The sequence below is a fragment of the Ranitomeya imitator genome, chromosome 2, assembly GCF_032444005.1.
Source record: "Ranitomeya imitator isolate aRanImi1 chromosome 2, aRanImi1.pri, whole genome shotgun sequence".
Classification (NCBI taxonomy): domain Eukaryota; kingdom Metazoa; phylum Chordata; class Amphibia; order Anura; family Dendrobatidae; genus Ranitomeya; species Ranitomeya imitator.
The window spans coordinates 295218270-295244261 of NC_091283.1; the positions used below are offsets into that span (position 1 = coordinate 295218270).

Sequence of the window (25992 nt, forward strand, 5' to 3'; positions counted from 1 at the left end):
GGCAGATGGCGACAGATGGCAGGCGCACTGCACATGCGCCCGCCATTTCGTTTCCCAAAGAAGACGCCGGTGGGCAGGAGAGGACGCAGGGGGACCCTGGGACACCGGTAAGTATGACAGGGTCCCCGAATCCCCCTATTTCTCTGTCCTCTGATGTGCGATCATATCAGAGGACAGAGAATTACACACCACTTTTTTTTTTTTTTGCAATCGCCGGTAAACAGTTAATTACTGGCGATTGCAAACAGGGGTCAGTATAACCGACCCCGATCATGTTCTTTGGGGTCTCGGCTACCCTCGGCAGCCCAGACCCCAAAGATCCTCCCGGTACCGGCCGGCGGGCGCACTGCGCATGCACTCGGCATTTTTTTGCCGGAAAAAAATGGTGGCGCCCATCGGGAGCCACGAGGAGCACCGGGGGAGACAGGTGAGTATTGGGGGGCTATCTGGGACCCCATTTCTCTGTCCTCTGATGTGCGATCACATCGGAGGACAGAGAAATTAAAAGGGAAATCGCGTTTTTTTTTTTTTTTTTTTGCGATGGCCGGTAAACGGTTAATTACCGGCGATCGCAAAAGCGGGGTCGGTAAAAAAACCCCCGAATCATGTTCTCTGGGGTCTCGGCTACCCCCGGCAGCCGAGACCCCGGAGAAAATCCGACTCTGGGGGGCGCTATTTACTTTTTCCACAGCGCCGTTAATTAACGCCGCTGTGGTTTAAGTACCCTTAACTGCCGCCGTTAAAAGGCGTATCGGCGGTGGTTAATGGGGTTAAACAGTGCTCAATTCTAACATATAATGCATGCAGACCATATTAACATATTAGGCCATCAAGAAAAATCAGAAATATATAAGTAAATTTTCAAAAGCACAACAATAAAAGAGAATCCATTTCATATGGTCTTGATCTCCAGGCGACGTCAGTAAAGGATTTTAAAATTGACATCACCAGTCTTTAATAGGATGAAGTCCTTACATGATTCTGCTGAAGTGCCGAAGAGCTAGGAGATGTCAATCAATGCGGATGAGTGAGAAGGGTGATATCTCAAACCAAGACAATTATTGAAGATAGTTTTTTCGTAATTATTACTGGAGTAAAGAAATTACAGAAAAAAACCTTTAAAATTACACAATAACGACAAAACAGAAAAATAATAAAAAGCAGAGAACTATAAAAACGGAGCAAAGCTCAACTTTTCATTGAGTCCAACAGGGGACATAGTGCCCAGTTCCACAATCCATTTAGTTTCAGATTGTGCCAACAGTTGTTTCAAATTCCCCCCTCTAATACCCCCATGTATCCTATCGCTGCCAAAGACTTTAAGGCCACGTGGAACAGAATTATGGCACAGTTGGAAATGTTTTGGTATAGTCTTTAGCATTCTCTATATGTTGGAAGGCATTTTGGTAGAAAATGTAGTGACAAAAAAAAATAAATTTGGTGGAGAACGGTTGAATTTAGTGAACCTAAGTTTTTTTCTCAACCTATGTATCTATGAATCACTTGATGAGAGAGTTCCATCAGCGAAATCAGGGGTATCTGAGGGTCCTGTGGCCCCTCGTAGAAGTGTGGGTACTGTCATAGCTGTTGCTGAATAGTCGGTTCTTCTGTCTGCTTTTCTTCCCTGTCCAAATGCTGATGGTTTCTATTGTCTATTTTCCTTTCTAGATTTGCTCCTCTCCTTTCTAGATTTGCTCCTCTCCAACGGCTTCTCATTTTCCCTTTTTGGTTTGCCCTATCACATTCTGGGAGGGATTTTATGTGTTCACTCTTCCCTTCACTGAATTTCCTTGCTGGCTTTACCTCTTGGTGGATGCGTGTTCAGGAGTTTCAGCCCTTCAGCTCAGTGGTTTACCTTGCTTGGTAAGATCCAGTTTCATTCTTGCAGTTTGTTTTATTTCCCTCCCAGCACCTTTTCTTTCTACCACTGTTAGGGTTCTGAGAGCTTATACGTGTTCCTTTTATTTTTCTATTTCCTTAGCTTGCTTTCTTTGCCCTAAAAAAAGTGTTTTAGTTTTCTTAACCAGGGTTTTCGTATCTTACTTCGCACCTTCCCTTCCCCTTGTTGACTGTGTGTTGCAACCTCCCCTCTGGTTCCTCAGGAGGTACGAGAAACTCCACAATGGCCTATTATGGAGTTAGGTCCGAGGTGGTGTTTTTAGTTGTGCAGCTATGGCCTTTCTAATGTGTAGAGACCAGTTGGATGTACTTGTGGTATTCTCCAATGTGTGGGTTCTCCGGTGGCTATCAATATGCACTCTCTGGTTAAACAGTTTCCCACATTCTAAACAAGAAAATGGCTTCTTCCTTGTGTGACTGTTCTGGTGTCTAACAAGATGTGATTTTGAGTTTAAAAATCTCCCACATCCTATGCAAGTGAAATGTGAGTTTCCTGATGTGCGATATGATTTCAGTATAAAACATTTCCCACATTCTGAACATTAAACCAGCTTCTCCCATATGTGAGTTCTTTGATGTCTAACAAGAATCCATTTCTGGTTAAAACATTTTCCACATTCTGAACATGAAAATGGCTTCTCTCCTGTGTGAGTTATCTGATGTTTAGTAAGAGTTGATTTCTCTGAAAAGCATTTCCCACATTCTGAACATGAAAATGGCTTCTCTCCTGTGTGAGTTATCTGATGTTTAGTAAGAGTTGATTTCTCTGAAAAGCATTTCCCACATTCTGAACATGAAAAGGGCTTCTCCCCTATGTGAGTTCTCTGATGTTTAGTAAGAGTTGATTTCTGTGAAAAACATTTCCCACATTCTGAACATGAATAAGGCTTTTCCCCTGTGTGAGTTCTCTGATGTTTAGTAAGAGTTGATTTCTGTGAAAAACATTTCCCACATTCTGAACATGAATAAGGCTTTTCCCCTGTGTGAGTTCTCTGATGGCTATCAATATTCACTTTCTTGTTAAAATATTTCCCACATTCTGAACATGAAAAACACTTCTCCTGTCTGTGGGTCCTCTGGTGGCTATCAAGATTTGCTTTCCATTTAAAACATTTCCCACATTCTGAACAAGAAAAAGGCTTCTCCTCTAGGTGGGTTCTTAGGTGGCTATCAAGACTTGTTCTCCATTTAAAACATTTCTTACATTCTGAACATGAAAAAGGCTTCTCCCCTGTGTGAATTCTCTGGTGACTAACAAGTTGTGATTTCTGGTTAAAACATTTCCCACACTTGGAACAATAAAATCTATTATCTGCTGCGTGAATTTTTTGATGTTTAAAAAAAGATTTTTCGGGGGAATACCCATTTCCACAATCTGAAGGTGAAAATGGCTTCAATGCACTAGGAGCAATTTGTGTTTTAATGATTATTTTGCAACTATGATTTTCCTTAATAGTCAGTAATGAATCAGAAGACGAAACCCGTTTCAATGGACCAGATATTAGATCTTTGCAGTGAAGGGATGAAGGAATATCTGGAGTAATAGCATTCCCTTCAATTGTATCCTGTGGGATCTTTAGATCATCTGATTTAAAAATTAAAGATGTCAATTGTCCCTCTGATCTTCTGGTACAGTCATCTGCAAAGAATGAAACCAATTATAATTTTTTAATAAAATATCCTTGAAATTTATATATTTTTGTACATTAAACTGTCCATAAAAATGGCAAATTATGTAAAAAAAAAATTGAATTATTCACCAAGACAATGGCAGTTCACAGGCTAATAGAAAACCTCATAGGATGAACCAGTACAGGGTGGTGTTAAACTGTGTGTTCATTCTGCCTCCCAAATATGGAATAAAAAGCAACCAATGTTATGTAGGCAAAAATAATACCAATAAAAACTTCTACTCATCCTTAAAAAAAAAAAAAAAAAAAAGCGCCCACACAGGTCCATCATCTGTCAGTGGAAAAACAGAGGTTCCCACATTATTAGTGTCTCAAAAGGCTCTTGATAAGCAACATGGCTTCCACAAACCTATCCAGCAATATCCGCTCTCCGAAAGTCAAAACTCCCCTTCTGAGCCTTGCAGTGAACTCAAACCACATTTAGCATCCATGTATTTGGCATTACTAAAGTGAGAAGAACCCACTTAATTTACAGTGTGTGTTAGGTGTCGAGTTCCCGCTGCTGCACAGGGGGAATCTCAAACCACCTCCGCTGCAGTCTCTTCTCTAGCCACAATGAAGCCTGCTCAGCAGAGATGTCAGTCCCATCGTCTGGCTCCGGCAGATACTGTGCGCTTGGTTACTGCTGATCTTCTAGGCTCAGCCATTGTAACCAGCACTGTTCAACAGCGAGCAGACGCTCTGTAACAACCCTGCCGGCATCACTGCATGGCCTTCCATCCCCTGTCTGCCTGTTACATCAACTCACTCACCTTCTGCTATGCTGTGAGATCTGTCTGCTGCCAGCTCCATGCCGTGTGCTTCATGGCCGCTTGCTCTGTGTACACTTTCTGTCTGTGTGCATAGGGGGGCGGCGCCAGCAACTCCTGTTTCTTATTCAGTTTGTGTGCACCTCCCTAAGGTGTCTCTGGCCAATAGCCTAGAGGCCTCTGATTCTTAAGGCGTCCTCACCCATTGGAGGACGCCGGAGCAAACTTACTTCCTCAGTCAGTACTTTGCTGCTGAGGCGTCTGGTTCTGTTCTGTGTTCGCCACCCAGTGGGGCGTCATACCCTTGTCTGAATCTGTGTTCCGTTACTTCTGTGTCTGAACTCTGGTCTATGTCCGTTCCTGTCTGAACTCTGGTTTGTCTGTTCCTGCTTTGGTTGTTGCCATTCCCACTCTGCTGTGTGTATCTCTGCACTCTCTCTCTCCTCTGCTTGCCACTGTCTGTGGTTCTGTGCTTCTCTGTTTGCTCGCCACTTCTTGTGGCTCTGTGCCTCTTTGCTTTGCTCACCACAACCTGTGGCTCTGTGCCTTCTGGCTTTTGGCTCCGCCTCCAGCATCTCTGCTCTTGGATCCGCCTTCAGCATCTCCATTGTTGGCTCCGCCTCCAGCATCTCCACTCTTGGCTCTACATCTAGCGTCTCCGCTCTTGGCTCCTCCCTCTCCTTCTCTACCTTCTCCTTCTTTACTCTGAGCTCCGCCTTCCTCTTCTCTTAGCTCAGTCTTCTCCTTCTTTGCTCTTTCCTGCGTTTCTGTTCTTGGCTCCGCCTCCTGCTCCTAACTCCCCCTCCTGTGGTTCTGCTTGCATCCGCTCTTGCTCTATCTCTGTTCTGCAACTTGCCGTACAGGTCTCCACCTGTCTCTTTTATATTCACCAGTCCGAACAGGTCCCTACCTGTTTCCATATACCCTCCAGTCTGAACAGGATCTTACCTGCCTCCATACACCCGCCTATCTGCCAGAGTGCCAGCCTGCCTGTGTCTCTGTCAAGCCCATCTGCCCGTCAGGGCCTCTGCCATACCCGTCCGCCAGCCAGTGTCACAGCCATGCCTGCCTGTGTCCTGTCCTCCGGTGGGATCAGCATCCACAGCCAGACTCCACCCTGGAGTGGTACCTGGTAGCTACCTGCCGCACAAGTCTGAACTCACCATCAGAGGCTCCAGCGAACACCTAGGAAGCTACTTATTTACGCCCCTTCCAGGGAAGTCTGGTCAGTGGTCCAGTGGGTCCACACCCCCAGACGCCCGCACCAACCAGTCTGCGCACGAGCGTTACACGCTCCTGGGACTAAGTCCTACTTTTCCTCTACTGGGCATGCCCAAGGGAAGACCTCATTGGAGGTCGGGGGTCACATGCTCCAGTCCAATAGCAGCTCCTATTGGACCACTAGGAAGGTCCTGGAGAGCTTTCTCTATAAAAGGTTCACATTGCCATGCGCTAGTATAAATCAGTAATTGTGTGTGTGTGGATGTATGCCTGTTCTCACGAAAGCTCCAAATCATTCCCATCCTTAGAGTTGATGAATGATGGAGCTGTCTAGCGCCAGATTGTGCCTGGTGCTGGATGGCACTATCTGTACTGTGTCTAACCAGCACTGAAAGCCAGGTTGGTTCTGTACGCACTCTGTGCGGCTATCTCGTTTCTCCTGACAATCCGTCAGTGTAGGGTGGGAACTCCCGCTTGATCCCAGCATCTGACTCAGGGCGTCCTCAGGCGCGGGCTCAGAAGCCACCGAGGGTCAGAGCGGGATCAATCACCAGCATAGTGGGGGTGATTTGCAGGGATCCCACTAGTATCCATGTGCTGCACCCTGTGACTGCCAGCAGGGCACAGCGTTACCTTTATTCCCTGCGACTCTGTGAAGCAACATAGTTAGCTCCTATACAGACCGGGTGACGGAACCCATGTCTATTCTGGCGTAGTACCACCATATAGTGCCGCCAGGGGTGAATCAACCACACTGCTGCCTGAGGCAAACTTCAATACGGCGCCCCCCAAACACATATACAGTACAGCCCCCCTATAGGGCTCCCATCTCATATACAGTCCCCACCATACATTACATGAGTGATAACTATTGTACATTCTCCAATAGGTCATAAATCATACAGTATAGTCCTCCATACAGTATTCTGGGCACCGTACTCAGGGGCTCTGCTTCATACACCTCATACACACACAGCTCCGCTCCATACACCTCATACACACACGGCTCCGCTCCGTACACCTCGTACACATTCAGCTCCGCTCCGTACACCTCGTACACACACGGCTCTGCTACATCCACACTGTAAACCCCTCCTGACCCCACATAAGGCAGCTTACCATGGCAACCATTACAGCAGAGTCCTGAAATCTATGGAGGTCCCAATCATGTGACCCCGACTCCTCCCCTCCTGTGACCTCATCACAGGTCCTGTTTGCACAGAGCAGCCAATATGTGGTGTGCTACTCTGCGGGTGCAGGGATGACCGGCTGATATTGCACACCGTGGGTTGTGATTAACCTAACGGTTAGGTTGTGGGTTGGGAGCAGGGGCGCGCGCACCGCACTAGTGACACTCAGCAAATGTCAGGGGTTATGGGCAGTCGGCACCAGGTGTTCTGACCGCCGCTCTGCCAACCCCTGTCTTTCAGTGACTGCCGCCTGAAGCAAAGGGCTCAACTTGCCCCATGATAGCGGCGCCCCTGAGTGCCACAGTTAACTAGCAGCAGGTTCCACTCCTGCATGGTGGACCCCGGGCTGCGAACGCATCTTTACTATCTTTATATATACTCGGTGCGTTCCGCCAGCTTTAACAGTGTGTCTCCTGTAGCACAATCTTGGCATTATGTGTTGGGTAATCATACATTTGAAATTTTCACTTCCCAACATCCCCTAAGTGCTAATTTCTGGAAAGTGGCTGTGGAATCCAAAAAGTAACTACTCTTATAGATTATAACCCTTGGCGAATTAATTTAAAAAAGGAGTCACTTCATGTGGATTTCTACTACTGTGATATTCTGCCATTTTGTCATATTAAAGCTTCTGCAAATGGTGTGTACCATTTATACTGGGATCTGCTCCAGTGACATCTGCTTTTGTCACCAGGAGCTACCATATTCATTTCACAGGTGGCACTAGTGATGGAGGGAGGACATGGTCTGGGTGGCACAGGTTCTGTCCAACGACTAAGATTAGGGTGCCTGAGACCAATAGTACTATCTGCATATTGCCGGAAGCTGCCAGATACAGTCTTGTTCTCCTCTGGTTCAGTTCTCTGTGCTCAGGTCTCGGCATGTGTATTTGTTTCCTGTTGTGATTCCGGCCCTTTTACTGACTACTCTTGCATCTTCTTACTTTTTATTATCTCTGCGGTCCTGGTTCTGACCCAACTACATAACTATTCCTTTTGCTATCTTACACTACAGTACAGCAGGTAACACTATGGTCTCTGTGTAAATCCAGATCCATACAGGAGTTAAAAGGTGATAAGCAAGGCAGCACAGAAGCGAGAGAAGGTAGAGTCATCCGATAAGATATCAGGATTCTAGGAAGCCAAGAGCATCATTACCCTCCACTTTATCTTACAGTCTCATCTTAATACTTTTTTCCAAGTGATTTTCTAACTTGTCAGCACATTTCTACATACAGTGTCATTTAGTGTTGTAGATCACGGAAGGTAAGAATCAGCATTTTAAATTCCAGGGTTAGTTGGATCCACCAGGTTGTAAATTACTTAGAAAAGGGCTTTCACAATTACACTAAGTAGTTTGAACATTTTTGGATGAAGGAGAATGTTCTGCTCTAGCGGAAAAATGATGATCACACGACTGTAAAACGGCTGGACTACTACGATGACTGAGAAGAATCTGAAACATCACTGCATTTAGTGGTCACTACTCACCTGGGTAGTCATATGTAGGCATCTCCTCCTTACACCACTCATCACCCCTCACATATGTCTCTGTAGTATTAATATGGGTCAGATCTTCACCCTGAAACAAATATTGTAAAAGTCACAGAGAGATGGAGAAGTCACATCTATGATCAGCTCTAATCCTGCCATCTCCACCATTCTCATTACACAAGTATAAAACATATAATACTGGTGGATAAAACAAGACTGAGCACAAGACCTTCACAGCCATCTACACATCATAGGGGAGATCTCATGACACCTTCTCTCCATCTACCTGATGATCCTGAGGAACATTGGGATCTTCTTGTTTACAGTCCTGTGGAAGAAGAGGACGGGGACATCTCTCTGGTGTTGTCTTCTTACTGGATAGATCTGGAGGAAACACATACAGGGACTGAATTCATTCTTTACATACAGATAATTATAGGCCGTGTGAATTTAGTCCTATTACCTGGTGATGTGAGGGGCTGGGGAACCTCCATCATGACGTCCTTGTACAGATCTTTGTGTTCTTCTAAATACTCCCACTCCTCCATGGAGAAATAAACTGCGACATCCTGACACCTTATAGGAACCTGACACATACAATGATACCATCATCACTCTGATCCCTTCATAGTTTTATTGTATAATGTCCCAGCATTCCCAGCAGTGTCACCTCTCCAGTCAGCAGCTCAATCATCTTGTAGGTGAGTTCTAGGATCTTCTGGTCATTGATGTCCTCTTGTATCAGGGGGTGAGGTGGAGACCCCGTGACTGCGCTCAGGGGTCTTCCCCATCCCTCAGACACAGGGTCCTGACAGCGCTCACTAGAGGTCTTCTTCACTACTGTGTAATCCTGGTTATGGAGAGACACATTAATAAATCTCACTACAGACATTTCCAGAGTCCTCACCTCTCCATTCTTATCTATGGGAATAACAGATGGACAGAACTGATGTTATGTGACGTCATCAGCATCTCTCACCTCTCTAGTAAGATGGAAGAGGATCTCTAGGGTGAGGTGTAATATCCTCTCCACCATCTTGTCTCTGTCCATATCCATCTTTGATGGGTAAACCTGAATGAGAAGATGAGCCGATGTAACATCATAAAAATCCCGTGTAATAATACAATTACTGGAGATAATAAGGGAAACATATGAGATTTATTATTTTACAGTATTTATTTTCCTTCTTTACATCTACTAATAAAACCTATATATTTAGGCCACAGACAACAAGCAGTTTCTTCCTCGGAGTCGGCAGCTGAATACGTTCCTCATAGACTCATCTTCCATAACGCTAATTCTCGTCTCATTTACCGACCCTGGAATCGGCATTAGCAATACTGCAGGAGATATTCATTATACGTGACAGGAGAAATAACTACTTCATGGTGAGGACGACATCTTCATCTTCTACTACGGCTCTAGAAACAGATTTGTCCAGAGTCCGTCACTGACTCCATCACCACCGGCCGTCTATATGAAGGTTTCCCGTCTTCCCCGCACTGTAATCTTCTATCACGTCAGATCTCAGCTCTGATTCACACACAGAAGTTTGAGGTTTTTAGAAAAGATGGTTGGTAAGAACAACAAGACAAGAGTCATGTGTTTCAAATTCTCCATGTACAGGTTTTTTTTCTCTGAATATGATGGGATTTTTAAGTATTTTAGCTTTGACTTCTACGTATATATTACATGAAAAACACAAAAATAAAATTGGTTATGGAGGAACTGGGAAACATTATACTGTGTGGAGGCCCCGTACTATGAGAGTAATACATGTTTCCTTGGTTTCCGCCTTTCATAGTTGGGTCGTTTGTATCTATCAGCGGAAAAGGAACAAAACCATTGTGATTCTTATAAAGAGACAACACAAACCCCCTAAATATAACATTTTATAACAACCCCACAATCTGTGACTTTTCAGGGTAAATCGCTCTCTCCCCATTGGATTAGAGCTGATACTATGAAGCTAAAGAGACTAAACAGACTTTCTGTCACCTCCATAAAGGGGTATTTTTCAATGTTTGTCAGAACTGTCCGAGGATTATTAGAGGTGACAGTTTCCCCCAATTAGAAGGGACATCTGTGGATATTGGGGTCTTTACCTGCTACAGTTCTCGGGGGATTTACTCGGTAAAGTGCTGGAATCACTTTCTCCCAAAGGGTTAAATGGCGTCTGTAACTTCAATGTCTTTCTATGAAGCTTCTTCTCTGAACTTTCTTCCTCTCTTTTCTGCAGTATTTCTATTAGGCTATGTGCAAATGTTGCAGAGTTTTGTGTTTTCCGCAGCATTTTTGGACGCGCGGAATTGCATCAAATCCGCAGTGTAGTGCACAACCAATGTAAGTTAATGGGAAATGATAATTGGTGTGCACATGCTGAGGAAAAAAACTCGCAGATTAGCAGCATTTTATTTTCCGCAGCATGTGTATTCTTTTTGCGGATCTGCAGCATTTCTGCACCCATTGACTTCCATTGATTCAGTCAAATCTGCAGCACAACCGCAGGTTTAAAAAGATCTACAGTTTTGCTGCATAGTTAGGCTATGTTCACACCTTGCGTCGGGTCCCTGCGGGTTCTCCCGCATCGGATTTGATAAATCTGCAGGGCAAAACAACTGCGGTTCTCCCTGCAGATTTATCGCGGTTTGTTCCGCGTTTTCCGCTGCGGGTTTCCGCCTATACTATTGATGCTGCATATGCAGCAATATGCAGCATCAATAGTAATGTTAAAAATAATAAAAATTGGTTATACTCACCCTCTGACGTCCCGATCCCTCGGCGCTGCACCCGGCGGTCCGGTTCCAGAGATGCTGTGCGAGAAGGACCCTTCGTGACGTCACGGTCATGTGACCGCGACGTCACCGCAGGTCCTGGGCGCACAGCAACTCTGACCGGACAGCCGCGTGCAGCGCCCAGGAGCTCCGGACATCAGAGGGTGAGTATAACCAGATTTTTTATTTTTTAACCCCAAATATGGTTCCCAGGGCCTGGAGGAGAGTCTCCTCTCCTCCACCCCGGGTACCACCCGCACATTATCCGCTTACTTCCCGCAACGTGGGCACAGCCCCATGCGGGAAGTAAGCGGTTCAATGTATTCCTATGGGTGCAGAATCGCAGCGATTCTGCACAAAGAAGTGACATGCTGCGGGTTGTAAACCGCTGCGTTCCCGCGCGTTTTTTCCCGCAGCATGTGCACAGCGGTTTGCGGTTTCCATAGGGTTTACATTTTACTGTAAACGCTATGGAAACTGCTGCGGACCCGCAGCATCAAAATCGCGGCGGTTCCGCGGTAAAAACCGCTAAGTGTGAATATAGCCTTAGGTGCGAGAAACGCTGCAGATCGGGAGGAGGAAGACTGTGTGGGCAGAGACAGTGTGTGGGCGGAGCTGTGCATGTCTGTGTGTATCTGAGTCTGTGTGCAGGGCTGTGTGTAGGCAGGCATCGTCTGATGATACTACAAGTCCCATCTGGCTATGCCTGCTATAGAGACAGCTAGCCGGATGATGGGCCAGTAGTAGTCCAATCATCCAGCTACGGTGTAAAAAAAGAAAAAATACACATACAACATACAGTATATACTCACCATACACCTAGTCCCTGACTCCCTCCATCACCTGTAAAAAAAAAAATAAAAATAAACCAACAGTATACTTCCTGGTCTGATGTAATCCATTTAATATCAAGTGTCCCACGACGATCTCCCGTGGAGAGCTGTCTCATCAGCAGATGTGACCGCTTTCCAGGGGTTCTGGTGATACAGTGACAGGAGATAATCCTCCGCCCTGTATCCCTCTGCCTAGTACAGCAGAGTTTATACTGTCACTTGTGGCACCGCTGCGTGAGATAATTCTCACAGCAGTGCTATAAAGTGAGAACCTGAACACACTGAACCCTCAGTGATAACACTTCAGGAGCCATTGTCTCCTGTCAGTGTGTCACTAGAGGCCCTGTAAGGGAGATCATCGTGGGACACTCATTATTAAATGGACTGCGTTGAACCAGGGATAATTTGTGTTGATTTTTTATTTTTTACAGGAGATACAGGGAATCGCATGGATTGGCAGAATAAAGATGGCAAAACTGTGTAGTGTTTTATTTCATTATAATACTTTATTCTGGCTGTGGCTTTATTTAACGGATTCACATCTACAGGATTAGTAATGGATAGGTGTCTTATTGACGCCTCTCCATGTCACGTTATAATACAAAGGTGACATTTACCCTATGTGCCACTACTACAGGGCAGTGGGAAGGGAGAGGCTAGGTGCCGGAATTGGCACATATTACAGATGTGCCCTTTCTGGGGCAGCTATGAGCTGGTGCTTGTAGCCAGGGCCCCTTCTTAGGCTATGAACATCAGCCTGCAGCTGTCTGCATAGCCTTTCCTGGCTATTAATTATAAGGGGTTATAGGTTTGTTTTTGTTTTTTTTTTGGGGGGGGTCACCCTATTTTAATGGCCAGTAAAGGCTAAATACACAGCTGCGGGCTGATATTCATAGCCTGGGAAGATCCATGGGTATTAACCCCTTCCTAGGCTATAAACATCAGCCCCCAGTCACTGACTTTCCCTCTCTGACGCAGAAAATTACGCGAGAGCCAAGGCCTTTTTTTTTCTAAATTTTTTTAAAAATTAAACAGATATTGCGCTTAAGGCTAGGGTTACACTTACAAGAAACTCACACGAGTCTCTCGCATCAATACCCGACACTGCCACTCGGGACTGGAGTGTGCGGCTGCATGTATTTCTGTGCAGCTGAACATTCCGGTTCCGAGTGCAGTCAGCAATGCGAGACTCTTGCGAGTGTGCCTTTATTTAACTCTTTATGTACCATTTTATTATGTTTATTACTAAACATCGGGCTTGTTATTATCTATCTATAGATATATCTATCTTTCTGTGATGGTAAACATTCTTCAATGGAGTATGTAAATTAAGAGGTTGGACAAGAAATGACATCGCAATTCTTTTTTTGTTAAATAGATCTTTATTTAGCTTACAAAAACGAATACAAATCTGCATAAAAAAAATAAAAAAAAGCATCAAATCCGCGTCAATTTTTTTTTGTGCTTTCTGCCAAAAGACCAAGAATCTGGCAGAAAATTACACAGGCAAATATGCAACGTGTGCACATTTCCTTATTCTCCGGAATCAGGAATGTATTAGGTCCTATAGAAACTGCGGAGAAAGAATCATTTCTAATTCTGTGTTTCCATGATTCTTCTTGTGGGAATTGGCTGCGATATCCCCTGTGCAATATATTTCTAGTATTAATCCGCCAGTAATGGGGAATCTCCACATCCCTCCACCCGCAGAGCCGCACTCCACACAGAGAATAATGGAGTCTCCAGCACCGACCTCCACATAGAGAATAATGGAGCCTCTAGCACCGACCTCCACCCGCAGAGCCGCACTCCACATAGAGAATAATGGAGTCTCCAGCACCGACCTCCACCCGCAATCCGCATAGAGAATAATGAAGCCTCCAGCACCGACCTCCACATAGAGAATAATGGAGCCTCCAGCACCGACCTCCACTCGCAGAGCTGCACTCCATAAAGAGAATGGAGCCTCTAGCACCGACCTCCACCCGCAGAGCCACACTCCACATAGAGAATAATGGAGCCTCCAGCACCGACCTCCACCCGCAGAGCCGCACTCCACATAGAGAATAATGGAGCCTCCAGCACCTACCTCCACCCGCAGAGCCGCACTCCACATAGAGAATAATGGAGCCTCCAGCACCTACCTCCACCCGCAGAGCCGCACTCCACATAGAGAATAATGGAGCCTCCAGCACCGACCTCCACCCGCAGAGCCGCACTCCACATAGAGAATAATGGAGCCTCCAGCACCGACCTCCACCCGCAGAGCCGCACTCCACATAGAGAATAATGGAACCTCCAGCACCTACCTCCACCCGCAGAGCCGCACTCCACATAGAGAATAATGGAGCCTCCAGCACCGACCTCCACATAGAGAATAATGGAGCCTCCAGCACAGACCTACACCCGCAGAGCCGCACTCCACATAGAGAATAATGGAGCCTCCAGCACCGACCTCCACCCACACTCCACATAGAGAATAATGTGCTGTTCCGTGCAAGTTATGCTCTTCAGTTTTTATGTGTGTTTTCATGTGTGTTCTTACATTTCTGCTCTGCTGCCACTCTATGGCCTTTTTCCATATGGCAGCTTGTTATTAATTTATTCTTGTGGGCATATCTTCCACTTCCGGTTCAGGGGTCAAGTCTTCTCTTCCTCTGGCATCCATTTCATTTTTTAGTTTACATGCTGTTGTGAGAGGACACGCTTGAACCTGGCTTAGGAAGTCATCAGTCTTTCGACCTCTTGCTGCTCATTCACGGTCAATAGTACACTTGCTGTACTTGACCCAACTCTGGAGAAGTTACTGTATTACCATTCTACACTGTATGTCCAGATTTCCAAATAAGCAAGTCTGGATTGCACAATCCCTGGTGTGCATCATCTCTCCGGACGCTGAACAGCATTGGTCCTGTCTGCCCTACATCGAGGAAAATTGAAGGTACAAATCTCTCACAACCCTTATTAGTCAACCACACCTCAATTTGCCTCATGTGGGGACAGAACAGTCGAAAGACTCCTTGAAGCCAGGCCAGAATCACCCATATATCCCAACCCATGTGCCCACGCTCTGCCTGCTCACATACTGCAGCCCTGCTCTGCTAAGAATTCTCCTGCAGCATCACCTCAGACCACATTGTGCATAAAGATTGTCTGTATATTATACCACATCGCTGCAGATTGTAGGACTGCAGAACCCCACAATTCTCCAAAAACACCTTGGGAATCTTATCAGGGGGTCGGAACAAAGCTGCACCACGATTTCCAGCCCCCAATTCAAAAGTTCAATTTCTTAAAGAGACAGCGCACCTTAAATCAAAATGGCCAAAAAGGACCTTATGCAGCCCCCAATGCTGAAACAGAGCAAATACAACCCGATACTGTCCATTATGAAGACCAGGGACCAGAGCCCACCACCGAAACAGACCAAGATGCACGACCAGTTCGCTCCTTCAAGCCAACATTAAAAGGTCCTTGAGAATTACCATTCAACAAGGGATGAGTTCAATGACAACCTGAACGACCTATGGGAACGAGTCACCTCCCTCATGTCAAGAGTCCAATGCCACAAAGATGATGCTGCGAGTTTACAGGACACTATAAGACAGCTAGATACGGCAGATACAAGAGACTGTCTGCAAAGTACGCCACCTTCCTAAAACAATCTAAAATCGACAAAGCCCTATCAGAGTTAAGCAAGGCAGATTCCACAGACAGAGAAAGGGACACTGCCATGCAAGACGCCAAAGAAAGTGGAGCTCCGTATCGCCCATCTGCAAGTAACTAGACGAGGCTGATCTGTGCGATCTAAACACTCTGTTTGGTCATACAAATCATCCTGCTCAAGAACTTCAGCCCTCAGCGACATAATTCTAGAGGCCGGTATAAACGCAGAGCGGTTCAAACTGAGACGTTCATACACCGAAAAGAAAGCAGAAGCAGAGGCTAAAGCAGAAGCAAAGAAAGTAGAAGCAGAGGCTCGAGGAAAAATTCTTCAAACAGAAATGGGAGGAAGAAATCGCATAAGATGAAGTGAAAAGTTACTCGAGCAAGCATTAAAGCAAGACCCCAGTGCCTCCAGACCGGCAGTGTTACACTAGGTAGGCCTACCTATTACCGGTCGCTGTTAAAAGGGAAGAGGCAGACCGGTTCCTTCTTCACTGCCTCCTCCCTGCACCGACTCAGGGCCCGCCGACCCCGGATGGTGCCTTCGGGGAACGGAATCCACCCCGACCGCTGCAACGCCCCCCGCTGCACTCCCCGGCCGGATGGTCCCCAGGATCCCGCGTTGCAGGTATGTTCACATGTGGGTTCCCCGTCAGGGACAGGAAACCGAACTGAGGTGGAAGAGAGGTCCCGCCTTTTTAATCTGTGGGTTTCCTGTCCCTGAGGGCGGATCCCTCTCTCTCCGTGGTGCCGTCATGGGGGTAGGAGAAATAAAGGTATTTTTTAAGGGTATTTTTCTTTTTTGGTTTTCTATTTAAGTATACCCTGATTGTATTCAGTCTGGTTTGCTACCCAAGAAATTACTGTATACCATTCTACGCTGTATGTTCAGATTTCCAAATAAACAAGTCTGGATTGCACAATCCCTGGTGTGCATCATCTCTCTGGATGCTGAACAGCATTGGTCCTTTCTTGTTATGCTGTGCTATCAGGCAACACAGTGTGCAGTAATCAGCGCACATACAGTGATATGGCAATAACCCAAAAACAATAGAACAAGCTCTGAGACGTGGAATCTCTGCAGACTGCAATACCTGAACCTATCCTCACACAACTAAAAGCAGCAGTGGATTGCGCCTAACACTACCTATGCAACTCGGCACTGCCTGAGGAGCTGACTAGCCTGAAGATAGAAATACAAGCCTGACTTGCCTCAGAGAAATACCCCAAAGGAATAGGCAGCCCCCCACATATAATGACTGTTAGCAAGATGAAAAGACAAACGTAGGAATGAAATAGATTCAGCAAAGTGAGGCCCGATATTCTAGACAGAGCGAGGATAGCAAAGAGAACTATGCAGTCTACAAAAAACCCTAAAGCAGAACCACGCAAAGGGGGGCAAAAAGACCCACCGTGCCGAACTAACGGCACGGCGGTGCACCCTTTGCGTCTCAGAGCTTCCAGCAAAAGAGAATAGCACAGCTGGACAGAAAAAACGGAAACAAAAACAAAGTAACACTTATCTAGCAGAGCAGCAGGCCACAGGAAAGATGCAGTAGCTCAGATCCAACACTGGAACATTGACAAGGAGCAAGGAAGACAGACTCAGGTGGAGTTAAATAGCAAGGCAGCCAACGAGCTCACCAAAACACCTGAGGGAGGAAGCCCAGAGGCTGCAATACCACTTGTGACCACAGGAGTGAATTCAGCCACAGAATTCACAACACTTTCTGCCTCGTATCGAGGAAAACCGAAGGTACAAATCTCTCACAACCCTTATTAGCCAACCACACCTCCATTCGCCTCATGAGGGGACAGAACAAATAATGGAGCCTCCAGCATCTACCTCCACCCGCACTCCACATAGAGAATAATGGAGCCTCCAGCACCGACCTCCACCCGCACTCCACATAGAGAATAATGGAGCCTCCAGCACCGACCTCCACCCGCAGAGCCACACTCCACATAGAGAATAATGGAGCCTCCAGCACCGACCTCCACCCGCAGAGCCGCACTCCACATAGAGAATAATGGAGCCTCCAGCACCGACCTCCACCCGCAGAGCCGCACTCCACATAGAGAATAATGGAGCCTCCAGCACCGACCTCCACCCGCAGAGCCGCACTCCACATAGAGAATAATGGAGCCTCAAGCACCGACCTCCACCGGCAGAGCCGCACTCCACATAGAAAATAATGGAGCCTCCAGCACCGACCTCCACCCGCAGAGCCGCACTCCACATAGAGAATAATGGAGCCTCCAGCACCTACCTCCATCCGCAGAGCCGCACTCCACATAGAGAATAATGGAGCCTCCAGCACCGACCTCCACCCGCAGAGCCACATTCCACATAGAGAATAATGGAGCCTCCAGCACCGACCTCCACCCACAGAGCCGCACTCCACATAGAGAATAATGGAGCCTCCAGCACCGACCTCCACCCGCAGAGCCACACTCCACATAGAGAATAATGGAGCCTCCAGCACCGACCTCCACCCGCACTCCACATAGAGAATAATGGAGCCTCCAGCACCGACCTCCACCCGCAGAGCCGCACTCCACATAGAGAATAATGGAGCCTCCAGCACCGACCTCCACCCGCAGAGCCGCACTCCACATAGAAAATAATGGAGCCTCCAGCACCGACCTCCACCCGCACTCCACATAGAGAATAATGGAACCTCCAGCACCGACCTCCATCCGCAGAGCCGCACTCCACATAGAGAATAATGGAGCCTCCAACACCGACCTCCACCCGCAGAGCCACACTCCACATAGAGAATAATGGAGCCTCCAGCACCGACCTCCACCAGCAGAGCCGCACTCCAGAGAATAATGGAGCCTCCAGCACCGACCTCCACCCGCAGAGCCACACTCCACATAGAGAATAATGGAGCCTCCAGCACCGACCTCCACCCACAGAGCCGCACTCCACATAGAGAATAATGGAGCCTCCAGCACCGACCTCCACCCGCAGAGCCGCACTCCACATACAGAATAATGGAGCCTCCAGCACCGACCTCCACCCACAGAGCCGCACTCCACATAGAGAATAATGGAGCCTCCAGCACCGACCTCCACCCGCAGAGCCACACTCCACATAGAGAATAATGGAGCCTCCAGAACCTACCTCCACCTGCAGAGCCGCACTCCACATAGAGAATAATGGAGCCTCCAGCACCAACCTCCACCCGCAGAGCCGCACTCCACATAAAGAATAATGGGGCCTCCAGAACCTACCTCCACCCGCAGAGCCGCACTCCACATAGAGAATAATGGACCCTCCAGCACCGACCTCCACCCGCAGAGCCGCACTCCACATAGAGAATAATGGAGCCTCCAGCACCGACCTCCACCCGCAGAGCCGCACTCCACATAGAGAATAATGGGGCCTCCAGCACCGACCTCCACCAGCAGAGCCGCACTCCACATAGAGAATAATGGAGCCTCCAGCACCGACATCCACATAGAGAATAATGGAGCCTCCAGCACCGACCTCCACCCGCAGAGCCGCACTCCACATAGGGAATAATGGAGCCTCCAGCACCGACCTCCACCCACAGAGCCACACTCCACATAGAGAATAATGGGGCCTCCAGCACCGACCTCCACCCGCAGAGCCGCACTCCACATAGGGAATAATGGAGCCTCCAGCACCGACCTCCACCCGCAGAGCCGCACTCCACATAGGGAATAATGGAGCCTCCAGCACCGACCTCCACCCACAGAGCCACACTCCACATAGAGAATAATGGGGCCTCCAGCACCGACCTCCACCCGCAGAGCCGCACTCCACATAGGGAATAATGGAGCCTCCAGCACCGACCTCCACCCGCAGAGCCGCACTCCACATAGGGAATAATGGAGCCTCCAGCACCGACCTCCACCCACAGAGCCACACTCCACATAGAGAATAATGGGGCCTCCAGCACTGACCTCCACCCACAGAGCCGCACTCCACACAGAGAATAATGGAGCCTCCAGCACCAACCTCCACCCGCAGAGCCGCACTCCACATAGGGAATAATGGAGCCTCCAGCACCGACCTCCACCCACAGAGCCACACTCCACATAGAGAATAATGGGGCCTCCAGCACCGACCTCCACCCGCAGAGCCGCACTCCACATAGGGAATAATGGGGCCTCCAGCACCGACCTCCACCCGCAGAGCCGCACTCCACATAGAGAATAATGGAGCCTCCAGCACCGACCTCCACCCGCAGAGCCACACTCCACATAGAGAATAATGGAGCCTCCAGCACCGACCTCCACATAGAGAATAATGGAGCCTCCAGCACCGACCTCCACCCGCAGAGCCGCACTCCACATAGGGAATAATGGGGCCTCCAGCACCGACCTCCACCCACAGAGCCACACTCCACATAGAGAATAATGGAGCCTCCAGCACTGACCTCCACCCGCAGAGCCGCACTCCACATAGAGAATAATGGAGCCTCCAGCACCGACCTCCACCCGCAGAGCCGCACTCCACATAGAGAATAATGGTGCCTCCAGCACCGACCTCCACCCGCAGAGCCGCACTCCACATAGAGAATGGGGCCTCCAGCACCGACCTCCACCGCAGAGCCACACTCCACATAGAGAATAATGGAGCCTCCACCACCTACCTCCACATAGAGAATAATGGAGCCTCCAGCACCGACCTCCACATAGAGAATAATGGAGCCTCCAGCACCGACCTCCACCCGCAGAGCCACACTCCACATAGAGAATAATGGAGCCTCCAGCACCGACCTCCACCCGCAGAGCCGCACTCCACAGAGAATAATGGAGCCTCCAGCACCGACCTCCACCCGCAGAGCCGCACTCCACATAGAGAATAATGGAGCCTCCAGCACCGACCTCCACCCACAGAGCCGCACTCCACATAGAGAATAATGGAGCCTCCAGCACCTACCTCCACCCGCAGAGCCACACTCCACATAGAGAATAATGGGGCCTCCAGCACCGACCTCCACCCGCAGAGCCACACTCCACATAGAGAATAATGGAGCCTCCAGCACCGACCTCCACCCGCAGAGCCGCACTCCACATAGAGAATAATGGAGCCTCCAGCACCGACCTCCACCTGCAGAGCCACACTCCACATAGAGAATAATGGAGCCTCCAGCACCGACCTCCACCCACAGAGCCGCACTCCACATAGAGAATAATGGAGCCTCCAGCACCGACCTCCACCCGCAGAGCCACACTCCACATAGAGAATAATGGGGCCTCCAGCACCGACCTCCACCGCAGAGCCACACTCCACATAGAGAATAATGGAGCCTCCAGCACCTACCTCCACCCGCAGAGCCGCACTCCACATAGAGAATAATGGAGCCTCCAGCACCGACCTCCACCTGCAGAGCCGCACTCCACATAGAGAATAATGGGGCCTCCAGCACCGACCTCCACCCGCACTCCACATAGAGAATAATGGAGCCTCCAGCACCGACCTCCACCTGCAGAGCCGCACTCCACATAGAGAATAATGGAGCCTCCAGCACCGACCTCCACCCGCACTCCACATAGAGAATAATGGAGCCTCCAGCACCGACCTCCACCCGCAGAGCCGCACTCCACATAGAGAATAATGGAGCCTCAAGCACCGACCTCCACCGGCAGAGCCGCACTCCACATAGAAAATAATGGAGCCTCCAGCACCGACCTCCACCCGCAGAGCCGCACTCCACATAGAGAATAATGGAGCCTCCAGCACCTACCTCCATCCGCAGAGCCGCACTCCACATAGAGAATAATGGAGCCTCCAGCACCGACCTCCACCCGCAGAGCCACATTCCACATAGAGAATAATGGAGCCTCCAGCACCGACCTCCACCCACAGAGCCGCACTCCACATAGAGAATAATGGAGCCTCCAGCACCGACCTCCACCCGCAGAGCCACACTCCACATAGAGAATAATGGAGCCTCCAGCACCGACCTCCACCCGCACTCCACATAGAGAATAATGGAGCCTCCAGCACCGACCTCCACCCGCAGAGCCGCACTCCACATAGAGAATAATGGAGCCTCCAGCACCGACCTCCACCCGCAGAGCCGCACTCCACATAGAAAATAATGGAGCCTCCAGCACCGACCTCCACCCGCACTCCACATAGAGAATAATGGAACCTCCAGCACCGACCTCCATCCGCAGAGCCGCACTCCACTTAGAGAATAATGGAGCCTCCAGCACCGACCTCCACCCGCAGAGCCACACTCCACATAGAGAATAATGGAGCCTCCAGCACCGACCTCCACCCGCAGAGCCGCACTCCACATACAGAATAATGGAGCCTCCAGCACCGACCTCCACCCACAGAGCCGCACTCCACATAGAGAATAATGGAGCCTCCAGCACCGACCTCCACCCGCAGAGCCACACTCCACATAGAGAATAATGGAGCCTCCAGAACCTACCTCCACCTGCAGAGCCGCACACCACATAGAGAATAATGGAGCCTCCAGCACCAACCTCCACCCGCAGAGCCGCACTCCACATAAAGAATAATGGGGCCTCCAGAACCTACCTCCACCCGCAGAGCCGCACTCCACATAGAGAATAATGGACCCTCCAGCACCGACCTCCACCCGCAGAGCCGCACTCCACATAGAGAATAATGGAGCCTCCAGCACCGACCTCCACCCGCAGAGCCGCACTCCACATAGAGAATAATGGGGCCTCCAGCACCGACCTCCACCAGCAGAGCCGCACTCCACATAGAGAATAATGGAGCCTCCAGCACCGACATCCACATAGAGAATAATGGAGCCTCCAGCACCGACCTCCACCCGCAGAGCCGCACTCCACATAGGGAATAATGGAGCCTCCAGCACCGACCTCCACCCACAGAGCCACACTCCACATAGAGAATAATGGGGCCTCCAGCACCGACCTCCACCCGCAGAGCCGCACTCCACATAGGGAATAATGGAGCCTCCAGCACCGACCTCCACCCGCAGAGCCGCACTCCACATAGGGAATAATGGAGCCTCCAGCACCGACCTCCACCCACAGAGCCACACTCCACATAGAGAATAATGGGGCCTCCAGCACCGACCTCCACCCGCAGAGCCGCACTCCACATAGGTAATAATGGAGCCTCCAGCACCGACCTCCACCCGCAGAGCCGCACTCCACATAGGGAATAATGGAGCCTCCAGCACCGACCTCCACCCACAGAGCCGCACTCCACATAGAGAATAATGGAGCCTCCAGCACTGACCTCCACCCACAGAGCCGCACTCCACATAGAGAATAATGGAGCCTCCAGCACCGACCTCCACCCACAGAGCCGCACTCCACATAGAGAATAATGGAGCCTCCAGCACCGACCTCCACCCACAGAGCCGCACTCCACATAGAGAATAATGGAGCCTCCAGCACCGACCTCCACCCACAGAGCCACACTCCACATAGAGAATAATGGGGCCTCCAGCACTGACCTCCACCCACAGAGCCGCACTCCACACAGAGAATAATGGAGCCTCCAGCACCAACCTCCACCCGCAGAGCCGCACTCCACATAGGGAATAATGGAGCCTCCAGCACCGACCTCCACCCGCAGAGCCACACTCCACATAGAGAATAATGGGGCCTCCAGCACCGACCTCCACCCGCAGAGCCGCACTCCACATAGGGAATAATGGGGCCTCCAGCACCGACCTCCACCCGCAGAGCCGCACTCCACATAGAGAATAATGGAGCCTCCAGCACCGACCTCCACCCGCAGAGCCGCACTCCACATAGAGAATAATGGAGCCTCCAGCACCGACCTCCACCCGCAGAGCCGCACTCCACATAGAGAATAATGGAGCCTCCAGCACCGACCTCCACCCGCAGAGCCGCACTCCACATAGAGAATAATGGAGCCTCCAGCACCGACCTCCACCCGCAGAGCCGCACTCCACATAGGGAATAATGGGGCCTCCAGCACCGACCTCCACCCACAGAGCCACACTCCACATAGAGAATAATGGAGCCTCCAGCACTGACCTCCACCCGCAGAGCCGCACTCCACATAGAGAATAATGGAGCCTCCAGCACCGACCTCCACCCGCAGAGCCGCACTCCACATAGAGAATAATGGTGCCTCCAGCACCGACCTCCACCCGCAGAGCCGCACTCCACATAGAGAATAATGGGGCCTCCAGCACCGACCTCCACCGCAGAGCCACACTCCACATAGAGAATAATGGAGCCTCCACCACCTACCTCCACATAGAGAATAATGGAGCCTCCAGCACCGACCTCCACATAGAGAATAATGGAGCCTCCAGCACCGACCTCCACCCGCAGAGCCACACTCCACATAGAGAATAATGGAGCCTCCAGCACCGACCTCCACCCGCAGAGCCGCACTCCACATAGAGAATAATGGAGCCTCCAGCACCGACCTCCACCCGCAGAGCCGCACTCCACATAGAGAATAATGGAGCCTCCAGCACCGACCTCCACCCACAGAGCCGCACTCCACATAGAGAATAATGGAGCCTCCAGCACCTACCTCCACCCGCAGAGCCACACTCCACATAGAGAATAATGGGGCCTCCAGCACCGACCTCCACCCGCAGAGCCACACTCCACATAGAGAATAATGGAGCCTCCAGCACCGACCTCCACCCGCAGAGCCGCACTCCACATAGAGAATAATGGAGCCTCCAGCACCGACCTCCACCTGCAGAGCCACACTCCACATAGAGAATAATGGAGCCTCCAGCACCGACCTCCACCCACAGAGCCGCACTCCACATAGAGAATAATGGAGCCTCCAGCACCGACCTCCACCCGCAGAGCCACACTCCACAAAGAGAATAATGGGGCCTCCAGCACCGACCTCCACCGCAGAGCCACACTCCACATAGAGAATAATGGAGCCTCCAGCACCTACCTCCACCCGCAGAGCCGCACTCCACATAGAGAATAATGGAGCCTCCAGCACCGACCTCCACCTGCAGAGCCGCACTCCACATAGAGAATAATGGAGCCTCCAGCACCGACCTCCACCCGCAGAGCCGCACTCCACATAGAGAATAATGGAGCCTCCAGCACCGACCTCCACCCGCAGAGCCGCACTCCACATAGAGAATAATGGAGCCTCCAGCACCGACCTCCACCCGCAGAGCCGCACTCCACATAAGAGAATAATGGGGCCTCCAGCACCGACCTCCACCAGCAGAGCCACACTCCACATAGAGAATAATGGAGCCTCCAGCACTGACCTCCACCCGCAGAGCCGCACTCCACATAGAGAATAATGGAGCCTCCAGCACCGACCTCCACCCGCAGAGCCACACTCCACATAGAGAATGGAGCCTCCAGCACCGACCTCCACCCGCAGAGCCGCACTCCACATAGAGAATAATGGAGCCTCCAGCACCGACCTCCACCCGCAGAGCCGCACTCCACATAGAGAATAATGGAGCCTCCAGCACCGACCTCCACCCGCAGAGCCGCACTCCACATAGAGAATAATGGAGCCTCCAGCACCGACCTCCACCCGCAGAGCCGCACTCCACATAGAGAATAATGGTGCCTCCAGCACCGACCTCCACCCGCAGAGCCGCACTCCACATAGAGAATAATGGGGCCTCCAGCACCGACCTCCACCGCAGAGCCACACTCCACATAGAGAATAATGGAGCCTCCACCACCTACCTCCACATAGAGAATAGTGGAGCCTCCAGCACCGACCTCCACATAGAGAATAATGGAGCCTCCAGCACCGACCTCCACCCGCAGAGCCACACTCCACATAGAGAATAATGGAGCCTCCAGCACCGACCTCCACCCGCAGAGCCGCACTCCACATAGAGAATAATGGAGCCTCCAGCACCGACCTCCACCCGCAGAGCCGCACTCCACATAGAGAATAATGGAGCCTCCAGCACCGACCTCCACCCACAGAGCCGCACTCCACATAGAGAATAATGGAGCCTCCAGCACCTACCTCCACCCGTAGAGCCACACTCCACATAGAGAATAATGGGGCCTCCAGCACCGACCTCCACCCGCAGAGCCGCACTCCACATAGAGAATAATGGAGCCTCCAGCACCGACCTCCACCTGCAGAGCCACACTCCACATAGAGAATAATGGAGCCTCCAGCACCGACCTCCACCCACAGAGCCGCACTCCACATAGAGAATAATGGAGCCTCCAGCACCGACCTCCACCCGCAGAGCCACACTCCACATAGAGAATAATGGGGCCTCCAGCACCGACCTCCACCGCAGAGCCACACTCCACATAGAGAATAATGGAGCCTCCAGCACCTACCTCCACCCGCAGAGCCGCACTCCACATAGAGAATAATGGGGCCTCCAGCACCGACCTCCACCCGCACTCCACATAGAGAATAATGGAGCCTCCAGCACTGACCTCCACCCGCAGAGCCGCACTCCACATAGAGAATAATGGAGCCTCCAGCACCGACCTCCACCCGCAGAGCCACACTCCACATAGAGAAT

General features: G+C 50.2%; 1 protein-coding gene across 2 annotated transcripts; it reads right to left on the minus strand.

Moving 5' to 3' along the window:
* Positions 1-1058: 1058 nt before the first annotated feature.
* Positions 1059-12626, minus strand: LOC138663300 (oocyte zinc finger protein XlCOF22-like). 2 transcript variants are annotated; one of them, XM_069749482.1, is made up of 7 exons: positions 11831-12626; positions 9223-9315; positions 8914-9093; positions 8707-8830; positions 8530-8627; positions 8241-8331; positions 1059-3538 (listed from the first exon to the last, which is right to left on the minus strand). In XM_069749482.1, exons 1-7 carry the CDS (start codon positions 11831-11833, stop codon positions 2442-2444), a joined length of 1686 nt encoding a protein of 561 aa, XP_069605583.1. In that variant the 5' UTR covers positions 11834-12626; the 3' UTR covers positions 1059-2441. The 2 variants fall into 2 exon arrangements, with proteins under 2 accessions (XP_069605583.1, XP_069605584.1); XM_069749483.1 differs by having other exon boundaries at positions 9223-12625.
* Between the last annotated feature and the right edge of the window lie 13366 nt (positions 12627-25992).

Excerpts from the sequence above, each read along its gene's own strand:
- LOC138663300 (XM_069749482.1), bottom strand. Across the intron at positions 8,628-8,706 it reads CCAGCCCCTCACATCACCAG|ATCTATCCAGTAAGAAGACA; the intron begins GTAATAGGACTA and ends TGTTTCCTCCAG. Across the intron at positions 8,332-8,529 it reads ATGTTCCTCAGGATCATCAG|GGTGAAGATCTGACCCATAT; the intron begins GTAGATGGAGAG and ends TATTTGTTTCAG.